The sequence below is a fragment of the Petaurus breviceps genome, unplaced genomic scaffold (genome assembly GCF_028583685.1).
Source record: "Petaurus breviceps papuanus isolate PSGF00001 unplaced genomic scaffold, PetGlider_PUasm1.0 90734, whole genome shotgun sequence".
Lineage (NCBI taxonomy): Eukaryota > Metazoa > Chordata > Mammalia > Diprotodontia > Petauridae > Petaurus > Petaurus breviceps.
Window position 1 is genome coordinate 3,669,860 of NW_027187327.1, and position 23,970 is coordinate 3,693,829.

Sequence of the window (23,970 nt, forward strand, 5' to 3'; positions counted from 1 at the left end):
CTCCAAAGACTATGGAGGAGAGAATGAGGCTGATGACTTTGCACAGCTCTGCCTTACTTAAATCTAATTCACTTGCAAGTCAAGACATCAGCATCCTGATATCATTGGTTCTCTTTGAGAACAACAAAAGTCCAACTCCCTAATTTTAGATATAAGTAAACGAGATGTTAAGTTACTTGCCCATGGTCATACAACCAAAAAATGTCAGAGGCAGGATTTAAAATGATCTTGAAAATATCATCATTTCTTCATGGCATTATTTGGGATCAGATTTTCTGCCTAAAAATATCTTTCTTTTTAATATTCTCACTTGAAATGATTGCTTAAGCATTACTAAGTACAAATCATTGTGTTAGGCACTGAAGAAGATAAAAAGATAATTGACACAGATCCTTCCTTCATGGAATTTACAATCAAGCCTGATTAGGCAGCAAAGGGTAGTGGTAGTTTAAGTGGGTCCTTTTTTCTCCCTCAAAACCAAGTCAAAATAGTATTGGACACTAATTTAGAACCTTCTGGGATTTTGTTGTTGTTGTTTTTTTAAGATGAAAGAAAAAAGAGCTACCCAATGATAAAAAATTTCCTATCCTCTCAAAAAATTATTTTTGTGGCATCTTTTAATAGAAAAGTATGATTATTTTAAATGACAAGTCATTCTTTGATGGCCTCACAAAAGAAAACCTTTGATTCATACACACACACACACACACACACACACACACACACACACACAGAGGCAAAGCTAAAGTAAAAATGTATTTAGTCTCTAATTATAAAAATGTTTACCATATTAAAGTATAAACAAAATAACTATGATGTGATGACAGGAAAGTATGTCTTCTGAAATTAGAGTAAAGAGAGACCTATGTAGGAGGTGGCTAGGTGGTGCAGTGAATACAGTACCAGCCCTAAAGTCAGGAGAACCTGAGCTCAAATCTGTCCTCAGACACTTAACACACTTACTAGCTGTGTGACCTTGGGCAACTCACTTAACCCCAATTGCCCTCCAAAAAGAAAAAAAAAAGGAGAGACCTATGTTCAAATTATACACAACAGTGATATGAACTTGGGTGAGTAACAAAACCTCTTGGAACCTCAGTTGCCTCACCTATAAAATGGGAGTAATAATAGTTACCAAATTTTCTCTATAGGGTTGTTGTAAGAGAAACACTTTTAATGCAAAAGCATTATGTAAAACTGAAGTATTATTATTACTGGTAGAAAATAATTATTAGTTATTCATTACTCCTGCTTCTACCACTCACTAGCTATATAACCTTGTGCTAGTCATTTCATCTTTCTGGGCTTCAACTGCTTTATCTGCCAAATGAAAGAGTTAGCATGTTCATCCCTAGGAACCTTTGTAGCTCTAAGATTCTGAGATTTGTATGTATAGCCTATTTTTCTATAATAAGCCTATAAAGAAGAGAGTTCTAGAAAACCATTCAACTAGAGTAGCAACGTCCCAGAGGATATTTTCAAAAGAGAGCCATGGAATTAAGCAGAACTTGTTACCATAGGCTATTCTTTTCCTGAGCACAGAATTTAATTCTATCCCCTTCTTAGCTCTGCTATTACCAAAAAGCTGGGGATCAGACCAGTATTCAAACCACAAAGAAGAATTTAAGTTCCAACAGGAGATCACATAGGCTAAGAAAAGAAACTAAAGTTTAATCTGCCAGGAACTTGCACAGAGGATAGATATGGGAATTCAGAGTAAACCAATAGAAGCTATCAAAATATTTGTTCTCTAAAAGAGAATGTGGCAGAGATGCCAACTGAAGCAATACACAGAGAAGTCAGACTTCACCTTAAGGAGAGAACCAATCATAGAAATTGGCTAGTGCCTTGTTTATGGGCAAACCAACTAGGAGAGAACAAAATGGGTCAAGGGTGTCAAAACTTGCAAGGAGCCAGAACCAGCAAAACCTCCAGGAGGATGAAGAAAGCAAATACAAAATCAGACCTGAAGCCCAGGGGAGGAATCTTTGCAGGGTCCAGTAAAAAGTGCTTTCCGGGCAGCTAGGTGGCACAGTGAATAGAGCACTAGCCCTGGAGTCAGGGGGACCTGAATTCAAATCCAGCCTCAGACATGTAACACTTACTAGCCATGTGACCTTGGGCAAGTCACTTAACCCCAATTGCCCTGCCTTCCCCCTCCAAAAAAAAATAAAAAGTGCTTTCCATAAGCCAAATTCTAACAAGCAAATTCTAAAAGAAAGCACAAATCCAGGTGAACCTAGCAATCAAACTTTCCACACTTAGAAAAGTCAGCATGAGATATAGCAGCTAAACCAGACAAAACTGGAGAGTTCTAGGGGGTAAAACTAGAGAAATGGGATCTTTAGGGATATAGAGGAAATGTACCTAAGTAAAATAAATGCCTATTTCTCCCTTAGATCAGAATTAGTTCTTAAGACTACTGTAACTTTATAATTTTTTTCCTTTTGTTATGAATTCTTATACATTTCCCTGTAATGATCCCCAAGTTTTTTGTTTTTGTTTTTAAATACCTTTTAAAAATTGAAAGAAGGATATACAGTTTTCAAAGACAGATCCAAAAGGAAGCTTATATTCCCTCCTGCAGAATAGCAGAAAATTGTCAGAAGGAGGAAACTAACTGCAAAAAACATATAATAGATGGAGTTTTTAAGACAAGCACTGAAGGGTCAAGCAGTGGGAGAAAACTGAGAGTATCATTCACCACAAACTTGTGGCACTCCAATTAGTCACTGGCTCTTATATTAAGCCTATCAAAACTAATAAATTCCCAGTCTCTGAGCACTAATTCACCTGATATTTAGGATATTCAAAAGAACATTACTTAACTTTTAGGCAAGTGCTCAAATGCAAAAAAGTCCTTTGAGGTTCTATTAGAGCTACTTTGCTAAAGTCAAACAATTTGCAATATGTGGCTTTTGGACTACAAATATTATGTATGTAAAGGAAGAAAAATTAGCTGGTTGAGAAGTAAAATACTGAATTATTCAGAGCAGATTAGATAAATCAAGTTTAATAATCAATTTCAAATACTAGTCAATGCCTAACATTCAAAGTAAACTAAGAAATATGTCAAAGAAAGGAGACATTTCCAGAAACTATTGTGTAAATAAGTATTGTATTTCTAGGTACCTATTGAAATTTTAATCATGTCATTTTAGCTTTGACAGCTAGCTGCCTGCCAATAAGTGGGGATATTTTATGAGTAATTTAAGGTGCAGTTTATCTAGCCTCTTGTAGTTCTCTCAATTTTGAATATAGGCAATACTCTACAGACATTTTATTTAAAATGTTTTTGAAGAGATACTTTTAAAATGCCTCTCAGGACTTATTCAGTTAATTTATAACTAATTAAATTCAGAATTTTTATTCCAACTAAATATCTAAGACATAATAAAGCCAATTGAATTCACTTCCTACAGTATGCTGATTTCCAAATAACACGAAGAAGTCACAGATAGGTTATACTCATAGATTATAAGAGTTATGGGAACCTGAGAGGTCATTTAGTCCAAGCTCTTTCCCAATACAGATTAAGGAAGGAGTCCCAGAGAGGTGGAGGTAAACCATTTTTTGCCTGAAGTTATATGGTAAAAAAGGCAAAACCAGAATCCTTCCCTATCCTCCCTCTACCCTACCCCAAGTCCATTGGTTTTTTTTTTTCTTTTCTTTTCTTTTCTTTTTTGGAGGCAATTGGAAATTAAGTGATTTGCCCAGGGTCACATAGCTAGTAAGTGTCTGAGGCTGAATTTGACCTCCAGTCCACCTGACTTCAGAGCCAGTGCTCTCTCCACGATATAAACTAGCTGCCTCTCCCAAGTCCATTACTAAGAAATTAATTCAAAATCTCTACCCAGGAAATGATAGGCACTTGAAGACAAAAATTTTTTTTCCATGACAAAGGGATTGATCTATGGTTTAGAACATAAGTGCTTTAGTCAGTAAATGGTAACTTACTCTCCAAATTTTCAGGCTAGAAAATTTCCAGATTTTAAACTTTGCTTAGTGACACTTATTTCCATCAGGAGCATGTTTTTCCAAAACAGTGCTAACCAGTGCTTTACTGAAAATTATTTTAAAATACAACACTCTTAACTAAGACTCAGATTGGAAGAAGGGAAAACTATAGAAATAAATGTTTATTTTCCAGAATGTCAAGTCTACTATACAACTGTTTCAGACTTACCCTCAAAAGTACACTAAACATATCAGTAGTGATGGCTTCCTATTCCCAATGAGAAAGCACACTGTTAACTCTTATGGGCTATATAAAATATCACACTATTAAGCCCTAGTATAAAAATTGGAATAACTTTGTTCTAAACAGTGATGAATTCTATGTGAAGCACCTAAATTTGAAACTCTTTAATCTTAATATTCTGCCCCAACTGAATCAAAACATTTTTTTAAAGATTAAAAAAATAAAATGCAATTTTAATTTTTTTATAAAAGAACAAGAGAATAAAAGTCTTTGTTGTTGTTGAAAGGGGATACTGGATTTGAAAAATCATTCTGTTATTGTTAAAATTATTTTTGAGAACCAAAAAATATATAAGTAAAATGTTATACTGGTTGCATAGGCTGTACTTTTCCCTTGTATATCTGACAAATATAAACCCTAAGCATACTTATAATCACTCTTAGTAATGGAGCCATAGTTTTGGTCTCCCTGGAAGCACCAGAAGCAATAGAATCTTTTTTTATTTTTTTTTTTAATGAATGGGTCTTACTACTTTGCCCAGGCTTGAAGTGCACTAGCCACTCATAGGCCCATCCTCACTGCTCATATGCATGGAAACTGACCTTCTCCATTTCCATCCTGGGCCTATTTGCTTCTACTTAGGTGGCATGGTGGTCCCCCATTCCTGGGAGCTCATCATGTGAATGCAAAACAGTATAGATACTATTTTAGATTGGCTTTAGCCCTAATACAGCTTGGAATTCCCACACTCAAGCAAGTCTCTGGCCTTAGCCTGCCCAATCCAGTAAAAGAGATTACTAGTATGTGTGACCATGTCCAGGAGTAACAACTTCCCATCCACCTATATAGCAAGGAGTCCATGTACTTGAATGGATAAAATAAATTTCAATATTTTTGTTTCATTTGTAATCTTACATATTTTACTATATGCACTTAAACAAATTATTCCATTTTTACCAGATTGCCAAAGGGGTCCATAACACAAAAATAGTTAAAAACTCTCCAGTAGAGAAATCTGCTGCTGGGACTGACAAGTACAGGAAGTAGATTCCTCTTCACTTGGATAGCAACTGCCTGCATCCCCTTCTCCCATCTCCTTAAAAAATAGAGTTCTCACTGCAAAGCCAAGCAATTTTCCTCCCTGTCTAAACACCCAAAGCTAGAGTAGAATAGGGCCCCTCTCCTGAAAGGGTTTGCATTTTGTACCATAGGACAAATTGTTTTGTTACACTAGGCCTCAGTTTCTTCACCTGTAACATGAGGAAATTGGACAACATGATACCTAAAGTTTACTTCCAGTTCTAAATGTTATAATTTTAGGATTATAGTATTGCTTGAGTCTGTAATGGGAATGTGAATTTGAAGATCTTCCCTACCCCTTGGTAGGCTTAAGTGAATTTGAGGGCCTTCCCTGATTTTAAAATATACTCTGATCCCTAATAGGCTGAATGTAGTCACATGGAGGCTGTGGTGGGAGGCCTGCTTTTCAGGAACACCCACACTTTGTTACTTTGTGATTGGGCAGTGGATCATGAGGGTTGTGATGTTCTCTGACCCTGGAGAAGACTATACATACCCTGATGTGAGATTTTACTTTGGGGCTCACTTATTTGAAGAATTGTGTGATTTGGCCAGATGAGACTCTGGGCAGCCATTGAGCCCCCCAGCTTTGAAAACCCAGATGTTGGTGCTTCTCTCTCTGGTGACTAACACTGTAAGTGTGTAATGGTCAGACAGCTGGAATCCCTGTCTGTTTCTCTGCTGAATTGTGTTGTTTTCTCTGTTAACCCCTTTTTGAGTTGCTTCCCTTTAGAAAAGCAGATCAAAGAAACTGTGCTAGCAGCCATCCTGGGTATGCTAAGGTACTTGCTGCTACAGTCATATCCTAGTTTTTTTCTATATGATCATGGGAACAAAATCATAAGCAGGGCATTATTAAATCAGAAGGATAAAATGAAATTTCAACATTAAAGATAATATGAAAGCAAAATTAACTCAATATTGTCCAATAAGTGTAAGTTTCGATTAGGAGTAAATTTACCAAAAACATCAACATCACTATTTGTCTTTTTTATTTTGTAGCATTAGGTCATAATCAAGACCAAATATCAAACTATCGACAATATGAATCACTATTTTGATTAAAAATTCCAAGTCTTTAATTATTCTGCAGTCTTTTAATGTAATGTTCACAAAAACACAAACAGTTTTACCTGCAGTAGGATCTTTGGCCAATGAATTATCCAAGGCACTTGTTATAGACTGGAAAAGATTCATTTTCTGGGTTTGTCCTGTGAGATTAAAAATATCATTTTTAGATATTTTAAATATACATAAAAATAAAATATGTATTAACTAAGCATAAAATCATCTTCATAGTAAAAAATAAGCTTTGAAAAATCTACAGAAAATCTTAAGATAGAGAATATTCAAATCCTCAATTCAAAACAAGAATTAGAGTACCTAGATATTTACAACCTTGTTGGAGAAATGAGACACATATGAAGCAATTATATAACACTAGAACTCAATACAGAGGCACCTGTGTGACTCAGTGAGTAGAGAGCTGGGCCTGAAGTTAGGAAGACCTGAGTTTAAATTTGGCCTCAGATACTTACTAGCTACATGACCCTGGGCAAGTCACTTAACCTCCATTTGCTTTAATTCACTAGAAAAGGAAATGACAAACCATTCCAGTATTTTTGTACAAAAACAAAACATATAGGGTCACAAAGAGTAAGACACTACTAAATGAGTGAAAAACAACATAAGTCAATACAAATAATTCGCTATGATTTATTAAGTGGCATAGACAACATAGGAAGTAAAGAAGACAAGTTCAGACATCCAGAAAGTCTTCATGGAGGAAGAAGATTCAAATTAGCCTTCAAAAATATATATAAAGATATATGAAATACAATTACTGAGAAATGATTTTTTAAAAACACTAGATTTTTACAGTAAAAGGAAAAATAAGAGTAGACTGATAGAAATATGTATTTTAGCCCTGGGATATGTTAGCATGCTATATACCATGCAAAATTCAATCCACTAAAATGAAATTGGGAACTGTGGGGACTAAGAAATATAGAGAACCAACCTCACAGAGTAGAGTATTCTCTACTGGAAGTTAGGAGACCTGAGTTCTAGCTCTGACTCAGCTGCTAATCAGCTACTTAACTAGCTGTTAACTGTTTAACAAGCTATTTAACCTCTCTGTGCTTCAGTTTTCTCATGTGCCAAATAAGGAATTGTAGCAATATGTACAATGCCCATGATCACAATAAAGACTGTGACTATAAACATCGCATGATGTTCAATGGCAAAATATACCAGATTCTACAGATAGAGGATAGAACTGAAGGATTTATTTAGACACCAGAAAACCGAATCCCAAAACCAGTGACCTGATTCCATCATAATACCAATGATATTCAGAAGCCATAATAAGGCTGAGAGCCATAGCATCCTTCAGCCTTCCCACAAACCAATACAAGATCAATATCTACTCATGAGCTTATCCAACTCCTTTCCAGAGTGCACTCTCTCCCCCACCATTCTGGCTAGCTCTGAACCAGCTTCCTATGGGCTCTACTTCCCTTCAGCAAAACTCCTCCAACCACAGGCTCCATGTGACTATATTCAGCCTATCAGGGGGCAGAATTTATCTTCACAGCAGGGAAGCTTCTTGTGGGTTCTGCTGCACCCTTCAGTAAATTCCCTTCATCACAGGCTCCATGTGATTATATTCAGCCTAATAGGGGCAGAGTTTACTTTCAAAGCAGGGAGAGGTCTTCAAACTGCCCCTAGGTCTATTAAGGCACAGAAAAGATCTTCAAATTCCCATTCCCATTACAGGAATCTAGACTAGATGATCCCCAAAGTGACTTTCAGCTCAAAAATTCTCTAGCATCTACATCTGGACTCTGCTTCTGTCTGGGCTCTCTCACATTGCTGGGTACTATTTGCTTTCTCCTGGCCTGGATACTCCATTTCTGACTGGCTTCTTGCCCAGTTAAGACTTCTGAGTATTGATTCTGACCAAACTACTCACCCAGTTTGTCCTAACACCGGAGACTGAAACCCTGGCTTTGTAAGCAGATCTCAAAGTAACTGCAAGATCCCTTTCTAAAGAAACAAACCTACTCCTTCCCTTCCAGCCCCCAGACAGGATCTTTAGCCTATAAGCAGCTCTTAACTATTTTGCTTGACATCTTGGCATACCTCCTATTTCCTAACTCCTCAAACAATTTCTTTATATTAAATTTACCATATATTTACCATATCCCTATCACTTTTTAGGCAAAGGGGATGCAAAGAAAACACCAAAGTCTCTGGGGTCAAACACATTCTACTAGCAGATATAACATGAACACACATAAGTGCCTACATAGAGGAGAGAGAACATTAGTAACTGAAAGGATTAAAAAAGGCTTCACCAGTAAATAACCAAGTATTTACTGATAAAATGGTGAAGTCCTCTATATTACCTCCAGTTATTAGTGTTCTCTCCCTCCACCAAGACTAAACTGATCCTTGAAAGAAACTAAGAATGCTATTTAAGAAGCAGAGGTAGACAGTACATACAGTACTACTTGTGCCATAGAAGGAAAGTGATAGATAATCTGTCAAATTCAAGGGAAGAATTAGTCTTCCAGTATGACTGGAACATGGAGAAGCTATTGGAAATAATGCTACAAAGGGAGACAGGAATCAGATTATGGAAGACCTTGAATGCCAGGCTAAGGAGTTTATATTTCATTTTCAGCAGATATGTAACATGAACAGAATCCTAAAGGAGAATTATTTTGACTGCCATGTAGAGGATATATTAGAGAATGGAGAGACTGGAAAGTGGGAAATTAATTAAGAGGCTATTAAAATAATCTATCATCCAAAGGTAGTAAGAGTCTGAACATTTGAGTGATATGTGAGTGCAAAGGATGCAAGAGATATGAAAGTGAGATTTGGCAACTGATGAGCAGTGAGAGGATGAAAGAGTCAAAAATGACTCGAAAGTTAAGAGTTTGGGTAACTGATGTTCCAGGCAGAGTCAAGATGGTGGAGCAGCAAAAAGCACAGCCTAACTCTTCCACCAAATCTCTCCTACAAATATCTAGATTTACAAGTGTGTAGAACTTGTGACCTTGAGGCCACATGCAGTCTTCTAGGTCCCTGTGTGCAGACTTTTGACTGAGTCCAAGTTTTATCAAACAAATCATTTTATTAAGGGAATTTGTTCTATGAAGTTGGGATTCAGTCAAAGGGCCCACTTGAAGACCTAGAGGCCATACATGGCCTCAAGGCTGCAGGTTACCTGCCCCTAATTTTAGAAAATGCACCAGAGTGAATTCTGATTGGGAAATCCAAGAAATAATAACAGGGAGTAATTTTTCCAGCACAGGGTGGCTTAGGGATTTAGACAGAGAGATCTAGTGAACATTAAGGTGGAAGCTGGCTAGGAGTGTACAGAACAATTCCAGTCCCCAAGGACTCAAAGAGAATTAAGACTAGGTACCAAAGCAGAGAGCATCATAGCAGAAAGCAGCAGGGCAAGAAGAGATCACAGGAGATCACTGAACTGGTACAAGGTATAGAAACAGGTACCATCTGAAAGCTCTGTCATCTACTACCCAGTTCTGGGTCACAGATCCAGGACCAACTGAGGAGAAGACTTACTTGTGTCTAGGAGTGGTAGAGAGGAGCAGTTTTAGTCAACAAAGAACTAAGCAAAGAAGAAGTTCAGAAATAATGAATAGCTGTTTGGCTCTGATCCTAGGAGCAGAGCAGGGAGTCAGTTCTAGTCTCCAGTCCAGGTTGAAACCTGCAGTGGAATAACCTGGAGCTATTCTAGGTGGAAGAGTCCCAGACCAGGGGTGGCTAGGTGGCACAGTGAGTAGAGTGCCAGCCCTGGAGTCAGGACCTGAGTTTGGATCTGGCCTCAGACACTTAACACACACAAAAAAACCTAAAACCTAGCCATGTGACCTTGGGCAAGTTACTTAACACCAACTGCCCTCCAAAAAGCAAATAAATAAATAAAAGAGTCCCAGACCAAAGAAAAGCCTACAATCCAATAGCTTTGAATCTACAGTTTCCTAGCAGGCTAGTTGATGAATCCAGCTACACTGTACTGAAACTCCCAACCAAGGACAAGCCAACACACCCAAAATTAGGTCAGGAACTTGTAGAATTCAGACCAGGAGAATAATGAGCAGTTTTTGCTGTAGATCACATCTGAGAGCACTAAAAGCTTACAGGTCCCAACCTGATCTGTCAAAGTGGCAGAAGGATATAAGATGACAGAAGTTCATGTCAGGGGGGGGGCAGAGTCAAGATGGCAGAGTAGAAACAATACCTCCCCACAGGTCCAGCTTCCACCTTCCCCAAACCACGTAAAAAGGGGACTCTAAACAAACTTTGGAGCTACAGAACCCACAAAATGACACAGAGAAGCTAACCTCCCACTGAGGGCAGCCCAGTAGGCCTGCAGGAATTGGCCAGCGCAGTGCTCTGGGAGCCGAGCGCAGTGCTCTGGGAGCCGAACCCAACCCCAAGCCAAGGCTTTAGCCCCAGGCTGGGCCTGACTAGCCTCTGGCCGGAGTGACTCCAGATCAGCAGCAGCTGTGGCCTTTTCCAGATTTATCAACACATAGATACAAAGGACAAAGTGAGAGGTCAGTGCAGTCTGGACTGTGGGACCCAGTAAGTGGGAGTGCATGGCTTTTGCCCCCAGGGCGAGAAGCTGCTGAGACACTGGCACAGCCAGCCAAGCGCCATGTGGCAGCTTCAGCTCCTGGCCTGCAGAGTGTAGGGGGACCAAGCAACCAGTCTTAGGGGTAATGAGTCTTGTTTTAACCTGCTTGGATCTGGATTGCAGTCTAGGGTGGAGGTCCTGGGGTGTGTGTCCAGCTTGCCAGAGCCTGTGGAGACCTCAGAGAGGGCACCCATCTAATACCTCAAGCAGCTGAGAAAACCCCAGCGTTTGGGACGAAAGCGTTCCTGTCTGGTGGCAGAGTCCTACTGTGGCAAAAAGCCCAGGGGTCAAGTGACTGAGGGGTAGCATGACCAGGCAAAGGAAACAAAGCAGACAGAAGATTCCAACATTAGACTCCTATTTTGGGAACAAAAAGGAGCAAAGCATGGAACAGGAGGAAGAAAGTGAAGTCAGAACTCCTGCAACAAAAGCTTCAAAGGAAAATATGAGCTGGTTACTGGCCATAGAGGACCTTAAGAAGCAGATAAGAGAAGTGGAGGAAAAAATGGGAAGAGAAATGAGAACAATGCAAGAAAATTATGAAATGAGAGTCAACAGCCTGACTGAGGAAAATAATACCTTAAAAAATAGACTAACTCAAATGGCAAAAGAGGCTGAAAAAGGCAATTAGGAGAAGAATGCCTTTAAAAGCCAAATTTTCCAGATGGTAAAAGAATCTCAAAGGCTCACTGAGGAGAATCATTGCTTCAGAATTAGATTAGAGCAAATGGAAGCTAATGACTTTATGAGAAATCAAGATGCTATTAAACAGATCCAAACAAATGAAAGAATAGAAGGCAAAGTGAAATATCTCATGGGAAAAACCACTGACCTGGAAAATAGATCCAGGAGAGATAATTTAAAAATTATTGGACTACCTGAAAGCCATGATCAAAGTAAGAACCTAGAAATCATCCTCCAGGAAGTTCTCAAAGAAAACTGCCCTGGTGTTTTAGAACCAGAGGGCAAAACAGAGGTTGAAAGAATCCACAGATCATCTCCTGAAAAAGATCCCAAAAAGAAAACGCCTAGGAATATTATAGCCAGGTTCTGGAATTCCCAGATTAAGGAAAGAATATTACAAGTAGCCAGGAAGAAACAATTTTAATATTGTGGAAACATAATCAGGATAACCCAGGATCTGGCAGCTTCTACACTGAGGGATCGAAGGGCTTGGAATATGATATTCTGGAGGTCAAAGGAGCTGGGATTAAAACCAAGAGTCACCTACCCAGCAAAACTGAGTATCATGTTTCAGGGGAAAATATGGTCATTTAGTGGAATAGAGGATTTTCAAGCATTCTTGTTGAAAAAACCAGAGTTGAATAGAAAATTTGACATTCAGATACAAGAAGCAAGAGAAGCATGAGAAGGTAAACAGGGAAAAGAAATCATAAGGAACTTATCAAAGTTGAACTATTAACATTCCTACATGGAAAAACAATAATTGTAATTTGTGAAACCTTTCTCAGTAGTTGAAGGGAATAGAAATATATATATATATATATATATATATATATATATATATATATGTCTATATATGAGGGTATATGGGCATATGAATACATATGTGAATGTGTGTATATATGTTTATAAGTATACATACATAGAGGGCACAGGACCAATTTAACAGGAAGGGATGATACTTAAAAGGTGAAATTAAGAAGTGAGAGAGGAATATTATTAGAGGAGATGAGGAGAGACAGAATGGGGTAAACTATCTTATATAGAAGAGGCAAGGGAAAATGGTTACAATGGAGGGGAAGAATAGGAAGGCAAAAGGGAATGGGTCAACCTTATTCCCATTGAATTTGGCTTGAGGAGGGAATGAAATACACACTAAATAGGGTATCTCACCCTACAGGAGAGAAGGGGGGAAGGGGATGAGAGGGGGAATGATGGAAAGGAGGGCAGGCTGGGGGGGAAGGAATTTGGAAGCACCCACTTTTGAAAAGGGACAAGATCAAAGTAGAGAATACAGCAAGTGGGAGGTGGGATAGGAGGGAGAGAAATATAGTCAGTCTTTTACAATATATCTACTATGTTATTGTTTTGTATTAGCTACACATGTACAACCTATACTGAACTGCTTATCTTCCCAATAAGGGTGGGTGACAAGGGAGGAAGGGAATGAATCTAGAACTCAAAAGTTTTAAAATCAAATGTTTAAAATATATATACATTTACATATATATTACATATATATGTATTTATATATATTACACATATATATACTACTATTAATACTATTTTACATGTAATTGGGAAATAAGATATACAGGCACTGGGGCATAGAGATCCCCTGGAAAAGTTGAAAGGGATATGGGAGAAGATATGTTAGAGAGCAGATTGGAGGAGGGGATATCCTGTGGGACTGCTATTTTGGGGCAGTGGGTAGGGGAAAAACAGGGAGAACATGTGTAACTCAAAATCTGGCAGAAATGAATGATGTAAATCAGAAGTTAATAAATCATTTGGAAAAAAAAAGTTCATGTCAAACATTTCTCCCCCTGAAGTATACAGAGCCCAGCCCTAATACAAAGTCCAAAGAACTAACATAAGCAGGCTGGAAGAATGAACAAACAAAAGAAGTATTCTACCATAAAGAGCTATTATGGTGACAGGGAAGCTCAAAATCTAAACCAAACAAACAAATAAAAGGATTCAAAAATATCTACAAGTAAAGCCTCAGAGAAAAATGCAGTTTATACACATAAGGCCAACTAGAATTCCTAAAAGAATTAAAGCAAAAAATAAAAAAGAATCTAGGTGACTCTGATGATGGTGGGACCAATTTATTTTAACCACTATAACCTGATGAAAATTAACATCCTATGGAGCAAATATCTGGGATGTCTGAGAAGTTTCTAAAACAATGTACATAATCCTATTATTTAAATTGTTTACTACAACTGTCTACCTGTTTGAAATGTATCAGAGAAGCTGAGTCAACTGGCTCTGCCATTTCTCCCAAATAGAGAGGAACTTCTCTCAGTTGCCAAGGTATGCCACCATTTATTGTACTGATGGAAATCTTGGGACCCTAGTCATCCCATGTTCTTCTTGTGTATATTTTGCTTTACTTTAAAAAAATCATTCTGTCAAACCTCCAAGGTCATACATGTCATAGTAGATAGAGTGCTGCCCTGCAGTCAGGAAAACCTGGGTACAAATCATGCTACACTAACAGTGTGACTATGAACAAGTCATTTCATTTCTCTGAACCCCTCTCTACCTCTATAAATTATAATGAAGAAGCTGGAACAAATGGCCTTAAAAGCCCCTTCCAACTATAAATGTAGACTCTTAAGAAAGAGATGTAGTTAATAGATTGTAATGAGACAAGTAAATTTCAAAGCTCTTGAATATGGAAGCAGTACATTCGTGAGTGATGGCAAGATCAAAGGCATGAATATCTTTGTGGGTGACTGAGGTAGGGTGGAGGAGTAGGTTATGGGAAATAAATAGGTTGAAGAACTGAAAGGTTAGGTTGTTTGAGGGACTCTGATGAAGTCCCCTAGTCTGAATTCAGGAGTTAAAGAGAAAAGAAAGACTTTGAGTCAGGTACTGAACTCATTGAGGAAAGGAGAGTGTCCTGAAGGTCTGAAGACAAGAGCTACTGGGATTTTGATAGGTGGTAGATGTAGAGTGTATGAACCTCAAAGGAGGAGAGGTTATCAAGTAATGGTGGTAGGGAAAGAACCTAGAAGTGTCCATGGAGAGCAACTCCTCATTCTCAACCAGAAAGCTGATGGAAATAAGTGAAAGTACAGTCAATGCTGGAAAAGTTAGCCAAGGAGGCTGTGTTATATGGAGGAAGCCAGGACTTGAGAGCTAGAATGTATTAGGAATGGTAAAGGAAAAGATTTAAGAAAACAAGTTTATTGCCTATGAAGCAGACATTCCAGAGGGCATGGTGGAAAGGTAGGCTGCATTAATTAGGACTTGAGGGGTTGGGCGGATGAAGAGAAAGGTAAGGAGGATAGAAATAAGGAATCAGATGAAGAATGAGGAATGGGGTTTGGATAATGATCTACAGGGGTTCAGATTCACTACTCTGTGGAATGTATATCCAGGTGAGAGTTTGTTAATCATTAAATGAAAAATTTAGAGAGATTTTCAAAGTCAATAGTATTATGACCTAAGAGCTAAATCAAAGAAATTACACATTCTTAAAGTATTAACATACTCTGATTTAGCTAAGTCACCCTAAGTTAGTCTTAGAGAGTTGTATGAGGCTCAGGGAAAAGAAATAACTTACCCAAGGTCACATAGTTAGTAAATTCTTCATTACTTCAAATTTAGCAATCTATCCACTACACTATATGACCTTTTTCAGGAGTATAATAAATAAAATCATCACTCTTTACTGTTGGCAACAAGTGGTTCCTGGTCCCAAAGAAGTAGCTATGCTAATGACAACTGAAGAATACAATGTTTTGAGCAGTTTTCTCCTAGTTTGTAACTAAATTCCTTTAGGGAAACTGAGTGCATTATTATTAGCAAAAAAGACGGCAAAATAGCCAATGAACATGGTTAGGAGGAAGCAGGTACGGCTGCCAAGCTATAAGTACTGTCATGTGGAATTAATTAACATATTTAGAATATATGGTGGATCAAACAATGGAACAGTTCAGTCCTTCAGATAGGCTGTAATCCTATTTACAAAGTCCATAAAGTGGGGAAGACATGAGTGGGACCCAAACTTTGATTTCATGGGTATGGGGAATTCCCTAAGAAGAAACTCAATTCTGAACAGCACTTGTTTTGCAATTTATAGCCTTAGAGAGTTGCCTGGGGGTACTGAGAGATTAAGTGACTTCCCCAGGACCAACCAGCCAGTATGTGTCAGAAGAGGGTCTTGAAACCAAATTTTCCTTACTCTAAGGTCAATCCTCTATCTGACTAGACTATGCTTCTGCAACCAGGAATATAGAAGAAGCATTCCCATGGTACTCTGCCCTGCTTAGACCACATCTGGAGTTTTGTGTATACGTTAGAGGAAGGCAATGACAAGGGCCTGAAAATTATAAAGATTGTGATAATAACAGACAATTCTATAGAATGTCTTAAGGTTTTCAAGGTATTTTTCATACATTATCTCGTTTGATATAAAAGTCTTTAAGGTAGCTACTACAGGTAACCCTGTACTGGGAAAAAGTACAGTATGTTATCTTAGGTATTATAAGCAACTCTATTATGTTTTAAGCCTCTATTTTGTAACTAAGTATTTATTGTGCGAGCTGTTCTTCGATAAAAAGATAAGCACTTGTAAATAGTCTGGCAATCATGTGACCCCCAAATTTATAATGATTATTACTGATTTAAGTGTTTCCCAAATCTAGTAAACAACTACTGATGCTTTATGCCCCCCAAAATCTGGTAAATAATTAATAAACACTTGCTAATCATCTTAGCTTTGATTTCATCATAACTTGGGTAATCAATCACCAATCAGAAATCAGATGTACTTTGTAATACCCTTTGCCAGAATAGTCTGAGTTCTGCCCCACCCCCATCTTGCGTTTGAATTCTGTTGTGCAGTCCTGATTGACAGAGACTTGCCAGAATGAAACATGGCCACTGGCCAAGCACAGAAGGAACCTTCCTATGAGAACCAATACAAGACACTTTCTAGGACTTCAGGAATTGGATTTGTTGTTTGTAGAAGTGTTGTTGTCTATATTATTAATCAGATAACTGCAAGTTCCAGATTAACAAAGTTTGATGGAAGGTTTTGATAAGTGTATATCTTAGTAGTATGAAGTTAACCCTAATAAGATAGATAACCATAAATACCATTTTAATTGTGGAAGTGAAGCTAAGAGCTATGAAGTGACTTGCCCAAGGTCATATATCTAGGATAAGTCTGAAGTAATGTGTTAATTCAAGTCCTCCTGACTCCAAACCCAGGACTCCATTTGTTTAGCATCCCCCTACATCAAATTGAAAAAGCATAATAAAAGCCTTTTTTTTTTTATTCAACTGAAAATATTAATAAATGAATATTTCTCTATTCTAAGATACTGACTATTTCTTCACTTTAGGAAATGGTCAAAAACAAAATACCAAGACTACTGGAAAATGTAATAAGGGTGGCAACTAAAAAGTACCTCTTTATACTTGAAATTTATACCTTTATAGTTGAGTTTATACTTCATTCACATTCAGAAGGCATTATCTTTTGATTGCTCACAGGGAGGCCCTTTTTAAGTTCTTGAAGGGAATGATCAAGGAAGAAACTGAGTATTCTAAGCAGAAGATCAAATGACTGTTAAATTAGAAGGAGTGGAATGTTAATCCAAAACTGTATTTTAACCATTCAACCTTTTCCTTGTTCAAGATTTCTATAAAACAGAAGTTTTTTTATTTTGGGGGAAGGTGGTCCCTTGGGGATCCATAATAAATTTCAGGAGGTTTATGAACTTTTTCTCCCCAGTGGGGTAGAGTATGAGAGGAAGAGAAAATGGATTCCTGTTAAATTTTTTTTAAAAACAAAAATTTAAAGAGGGCAGTGCTACAGATGTGGAATGTGTACACACTTTCAGATGAAGTCAGTAGTGTTAACTTTGCTTTACTATTTTACTTTGTTATAAGACAGCTTTCATGGGGTAGAAGGGTAGTCTAGAAATATTTGTGAAAATAAAACAAGACAATAAAACTGTAAAACTTAAAGAAAAAGGTGAGGTCAGGCACAAAAATAGAGGACAGACAAAAGAACTTAATTCCCTGCAAAGAAATCTATGTATCCATAAAATACAACAGAAATATATACAATGAGGAACCAGCACCAGAAAGAAACAAAGACTCAAGAGATACAAATACAAACTGACACAGAAATACTGAATGCCATTGAGTTGGAGAGACATGCCAGGACCAAAAGGAGGCCTGAACATGCATGCTGCATCCCCAAAAAGAAGTCAGACAGAAACAAAATGAGACTAAGCCTTGGCAAGAGAAAGTAGAAGAGCATTAAATGTCCAGTTCACTTGGCAATAGAGGCCCACAAACTACTCCCGCACAGCCCCCAATGGAAAAAAGGGCAATAGAACAGAAAGTAGCCATGATGTTAAAGGGTACTAGAATCCAGTTCTTCACTATTACACATTACTCTGTAATTTCTTTTTTTTTTTTTTGCCTTTTTGGAGGGCAATTGGAGTTAAGTAACTTGCCCAAGGTACACAGCTAGTGGTGTGTGTATGTGTGTGGGTGTCAAGTGTCTGAGGCTGGAACTGAACTCAGGTCCAACTGACTCTGGGGCTGGTGACTGCGCCACCTAGCCACCCCCTACTCTGTAATTTCTTAAGAATGAAGGGTTGGGAGAAAGGGATTCACCAGAAGGGAGGATCACTTAATTTTTTAGCAACTTTTCCCAAATGGGGAAAGGGTATCTTCAGCCCAGGATGACACTATAAATCACAGCAATTTGATGGGTCTCTATAGGACGCAGAAAGCAACAGAAGGGAGAATGTCTTAATGAATTATAAATTGGGGTATAGGTCCCTTTGGTTTAATTAATGGATTAAAGCTTTCCCTATATTACCTAACCTGAGTGCTTACATGGGAACAAAGAGTTCTTTTAGACAAACATTATTAGTCAACTTTCAATGTTCCCAGAAAAGACTGAGACAAAAATTTTGAGAAAAAACTAGCTCCACACAAAGGGTCAAAAAGGGCCCAATTGACATACATATTACATTTAGGTGGTTCATTCAAGGCTGATTTTTTAAAACATGACCACAAATTCCATTATTAAGAAACAACACTATGCTCCTTACACAATTCTCTACAACCAGCAACTTTTTTGTGATAAAAATCAGTGTCAATAAAACATCATCCTGCCTCCCTCCCCATTCCCATGCAAGATAAATGCCTGTAGAGCATTCCTGTAGAATCAGCTTGAAGGACTATCAATAGCTAATGTTATATGAATCTGAGAAGAGTAAAAATGATTCTGTAAAATATGAAAGGAAATAGTGGATTCTTGGGCTTGAAGACAACTTTTCATGTTAAGCCACGTCCCTGAGAGTTGAAGATTCTTACATTAATAACAGAACGTGGAGGAAAGGACACTGGTGTTGAATTAAGAGAAACTGGATTCAAATTCCAGCTCTACTACTTACTCCCTCTGTGAATTTAATCTGTGTTATTCCTCATCTTTAAGGTGAAAAAGTTAAACTAGATGATTTCTAAAGACCCTTATCTTTTTTGTGAGACTCAGTATCAAAGTGTATTAAACCAAACTTTGTTTCTCCTTTGCTCAGACCCTTCTAAACTTCATCTTCAATATCTCTTCCAAATAATGAATTTCGCTGTGTTTATATTAGCCCTAAGTGTAGCTAATCAGTAAACAAACATTTAAGCCTTTCTTAAATTTCTAAAACTAAATCAATGTTTTGAATAGAACTGATTTGCTTTTATCTACAAAGCAACAGTGCCAAAAATGGCTGCACAGTTGATTATTTCTAATAATTCAAGACTTTGTAACAAGTAAGGTAAAAAACTTTGGAGGTTGTGTGGGAAAGGAAGGCAAAACAATGAACATTTTGATATTCCTTAACATTTAGAAGAACTTTGGCCCTGGTTCATATTGAAATGTAATGTCAAATTTTATCTATTCTTGTCTAGGAAGAAGCTTTTTCAACTGTTCTGCAATGTACACTACATATAGGCTAAATAGCATATAAGAGAGAAGAAAGAAGGTAAACTTTTAGCTGTATCAGTCTTTACCCTGCAATGTAGAGAATCTCATCAGTTCTTTTTCTATTCATATTCATTAACTTGGAGTATGGAATATTAGAAAGAACACTGAACTTGGGAATCAGGATGACTTATTTAGTCCAAATTCAACTCTAGACACCATGGCAAGTGAGCTAACCACTCTGGGCCTCAGTGTATCATCTGCAAAATGGGAAGAGTTGGATTTGATGACATCTAAACTCCCATCCAACCTTAACTCTATGATACTATGAATAAATATCCATCAAGTACCTTCTATGCAATTTCCAGTACAAAGCCCTTAGGGGGAAGAAATAAGGTTTAAATAAAATACAGTCTTTGTCCTCAAACAGATTATAATCTGTTCATTAGTCATTTATTTGTCTAGCAGACAGATAAAAGTCAAATCATTAACTTGATATATAGGAACTTATTAAATACTATGTTGCAAGCACTGTTCTAAGTGCTGGGGACACAAAGACAAAAAAAGATTCCTTCCCTCTAGGAGCTCACATTTTAATGAAGAAGACAATGTGCAAACAATTATGTACATGCAGAATATATATATATATATACAATAAATTGGAGGAAATCTCAAGGGGAAGGAAAGTTAAATACAACAAGGCTCATCAGTTTGGAAAAAGAAAAAAAGGGCTTTGATGGAGTGATCATCTAGGATCACAGATTTTCCTGCCATGCTTCATACACTGCAGCCTCCTATCTGGACCTAGAACTCCCATCCCAAAGCCATGCTGATAGATAACAGCTCTTTAAATCTAGCCAATCCCAGCTCCTGACATGCCAATGCCAGGTATACCAACCCTTCCAGGCTTTCTGCCTCTAACTCTGGAAATTACAATCTAATCAAGATTACTATTGTTTTTGGAAGGTGCAGGTATATTGATTGCTCTTGGTTCCATTCACTCTCCCTATGACTTTTATCCTTCCCTGGCCAACACTCCTGTAAGTAGGGAGTCTGTATCTATTAGGATATAAATTCCTTAAGAGCAAGGAATGTCTCTCCTTTGTATTTGAATTTGTATCCCCAGTGCTTGAGACAGAGTATGGGCTTATTAGTGTTGTTTTATGCAGTTATTCACACACTTAGAGCTGGAGAGGACCTTAGTCCAACCTCTTCCATAAGAAAAAAATTGTTTTTATCCAGAACAACTAAAAACCAAGAAGGCTTCTAGAACCTTGTATAAATTTGCATGGTCAATGTGCAAAAAAACTTGAACAGGATGAAGTAGAGGACCATACTAGCAAGTGAAAGCTAAAAACAGGTACTTCAGTTATCCTTTCCACAATCTCAGGGGTTAGGGGTGTAGCACTCCCCTGATCTGGAAAATTCATGTAAAAATTTTTGACTCTCCCTTCGTACCAGAGAAGAGGTCTGAATATTTTCTTTTCTTTTATGGGGTATTTACAGTACCTTATTGTAAAATTTGGGGTAATCATTCCTGAGTTTCTAAACTTTTTCTATATTGTCCACTTGCCTTTGCATATCCTCTGTGGCTTTCACAAAACACCCAAAAGTTCCTATTTACAGTAATTTTGTATACTGACCCACAATATATCAAAACCAGGATGGGGAAAGTCACTCTGTGGAAGGGATAACTGTACTATGATGGAAAAGCTCTGTGTATGGATCCAAAAACTAACTGTGTCTACTGAGGACTGGGTTAGATGAGTACAGAGGAGCTTAGTGATAAAGACTTTGGTCATGAAAACCCATGAAACAAAGTATAAAATGGCCCTTAGGCCTATGCAATCCTTTTCTACTCTTCCCAATAACATGGCAGAGTGATAGATAAGGAGACAGAAGATACAAAGAATCACACCGTTTTTAAGCCACCTACAAACATTAATTTAACTGTTGCCACTCTAAGTGTGGGATCTTTGTCCAGTGACAATAAAAAAGGCATATACTGTAACAGAAATTAATTACATCAGTCTTGTTAATCTCACTATGAAAGTAACCAGAACTCATAACTAAATGGAAGCATGGCTCACAGGTTCTCATTGGAGAAGAAAAAAAAAGTTTAGCAGTTGATTTTCTTGTTATCCAAAGGCAACAAGAAACAATTTCATGACATACTAAGCCATCTAATACTGCAGTATATACTTTTGAAAAACAAAAAAAGACCACCATGAATATAACTGCAACTAATTTAACAATATCTATTATACAATAAAAGAAAGAGAATCCCATGAAGAATGTGAATGATTGAAAAAATCATTTATTAAGCACCAGTGTGTCAAGCACTGTACTAAGTATTTGAAATGCAAATTTAAAAAGGTGAGACAGTCCCTACTCTCAAGGAGCCCACACTATTACTGGGGAAGATAACACACACACAGGGTTCAGTTGCAAATGGAGAGGCCCACAAGTCCTAAGGCTGCAATGGCAAAGCAAATATCAAGATCCAGGGATGAGCTAGTCTAACAATCTGAACTAAAGAAGATTCCCCTAAAAGAGGAACCTGGCAAGTCCCATCCTGACACTCCCAGGACAAAGAAAGTAGAAACTCAGAGGGAACCACACCAGTAAGAAAAACAGTACTCTCACTCCCCAAAGCACCATACCCTATATAGAAAAACTGTTGAAACAAGAATGTGCACTTAGTGCAGCATACCAGTGAGAGGAAAAAGTTTCTCAATCTTCTTCTCTAATATAATGGCAATTACCACTACTCTTCAGTCCTATACAGGAGTGTAAGGAATCAAATTACCCAATTATGCCCTTATGCTAAAAACCCACTCAAAATTAAGTTCAGCTTTATAATCAAAAGGGAAATATCTGACATCTCCTGTTCTTACTACAAAGTCTCATAGTAACTTGGGGTATCGAAGTTTATAGTAAAGATCTTTCACAGGACCAGTGTCTATATACCACCAGAGATCAGAAGCAGGGAACATCATCCTACAACAGAAATAAATGGGTTTTTTAAAATGAGTTTTTTGCTTAGCAAGGACTTTGTGAAGTAAATTTTATTTTAAAATATCAACAAATGAACTATAATTATGAGAACTACAATTATTATAATTATATAATTATAATTTGTCCCCAATTGCCCTGCCTTCCCCCCTCCAAAAAAAGAAAAAGAAAAAAATTGTTGCTCTAGGAAGAACACCAAAAGAATTTGCCCTCCCTAAGCACATTAGGGAGATAACAGAATATTTGGTTGTTTTTTATAAACTGTAGAACTATAATATTTAGATTTTTAAGGGAGAAAAATAAAACAGTCCATCAGTCACTGTAATGGAAGTGTAGCATGGTGTAAAAAACAGTTCATTTGGAATCAGAGAACCTGATATTCAAATCCCAGGTCTGCCTTCTAAAGTAAGATAATTCTTGGTACTACCTACTTGCTATAAGGATAAAATAAGAATATATACAAAAAATGTCTTCTGTATGAGTCATTATTTTTGCAAAAGTTTAGGTACTGAAAATCAAATAATTACCCATTCTGTTACTCAAACCACTCAGAGGTGTGTTTTTCCACTGAAATTAAAGAATTGGTTAAGTCTATCAATTCTATCAAAGGCTGAGAAAATCATTATATTCTACTGTGTTTCTACTTTCCCCGGTTTATCAAAGGTTTTCCTTGCTTTTATTAGTCTACAGCTAGGTAGGGAGGGTCCTATAGAAAGTCATAGCAATACCAATTGCATATTTTTCTGAAAGCAAGGAGGCAGCATGAGAAAGAAGACTAAATTCCTAGGCTTTCAACCACCAAAGCACCCTTCACTCCCACTTTAAGAGGCCTACTTGGTGTTAAGGCCTCTTTCAAGGGGCCTGAAAACAGGCTGGTGGGAAGGGCCTTGAGTCATTAATATCAAGATCAAAGTATCTTGGAGTCAAAAGACTTGTGGTTGAATCACTCACTCTGTCCTTTAGGAATGTTATCAGCAGCTTCTTATGAACAAATATTTTCTTCTTTGACCCATAAAGTTAGTATTATATTACCTCAGTAGACTCTACAGAGTCTTAATTAGTCTTCCTAAATTACTGAATCATGCTTTGTGTCCCTTATTATCTGGGTGATCCTGGGCAAAGTCTTTGCACTTACTTCTATAGTGAAGATGAGTTTCCTCATCTGTAAAATGGGTTGTGAACTGGATATTTAAGAGTCTATGAAATAGGGAAGGGAAGAGGACAGGAAAAGAGGTGGAAAAAAGGAGAGGGTCTAGGGGAGAGGGACAGAAAGTCATAGAAAGGGGAGGAAGGGGAGAGGGGGGGGGGAAGAGAGGAAGGGAAAGACAGAGCGACAGGGGTAGGGACAGAGGGGTG

At 37.6% G+C, this 23,970-nt stretch overlaps 1 protein-coding gene across 6 annotated transcripts in view; it reads right to left on the bottom strand.

Moving 5' to 3' along the window:
- The window catches only part of BCKDHB (branched chain keto acid dehydrogenase E1 subunit beta), a 274,508-nt gene that overhangs the window by 250,084 nt on the left and 454 nt on the right, over positions 1 to 23,970 (bottom strand). For all 6 annotated transcript variants that reach the window (XM_069066957.1, XM_069066955.1, XM_069066956.1 and 3 more), the window contains exon 2: positions 6,415 to 6,492. In XM_069066957.1, coding sequence (XP_068923058.1) covers positions 6,415 to 6,478 — 64 coding nt within the window. In that variant the 5' untranslated portion in view covers positions 6,479 to 6,492. The remainder of the gene's footprint in view (positions 1 to 6,414; positions 6,493 to 23,970) is intronic.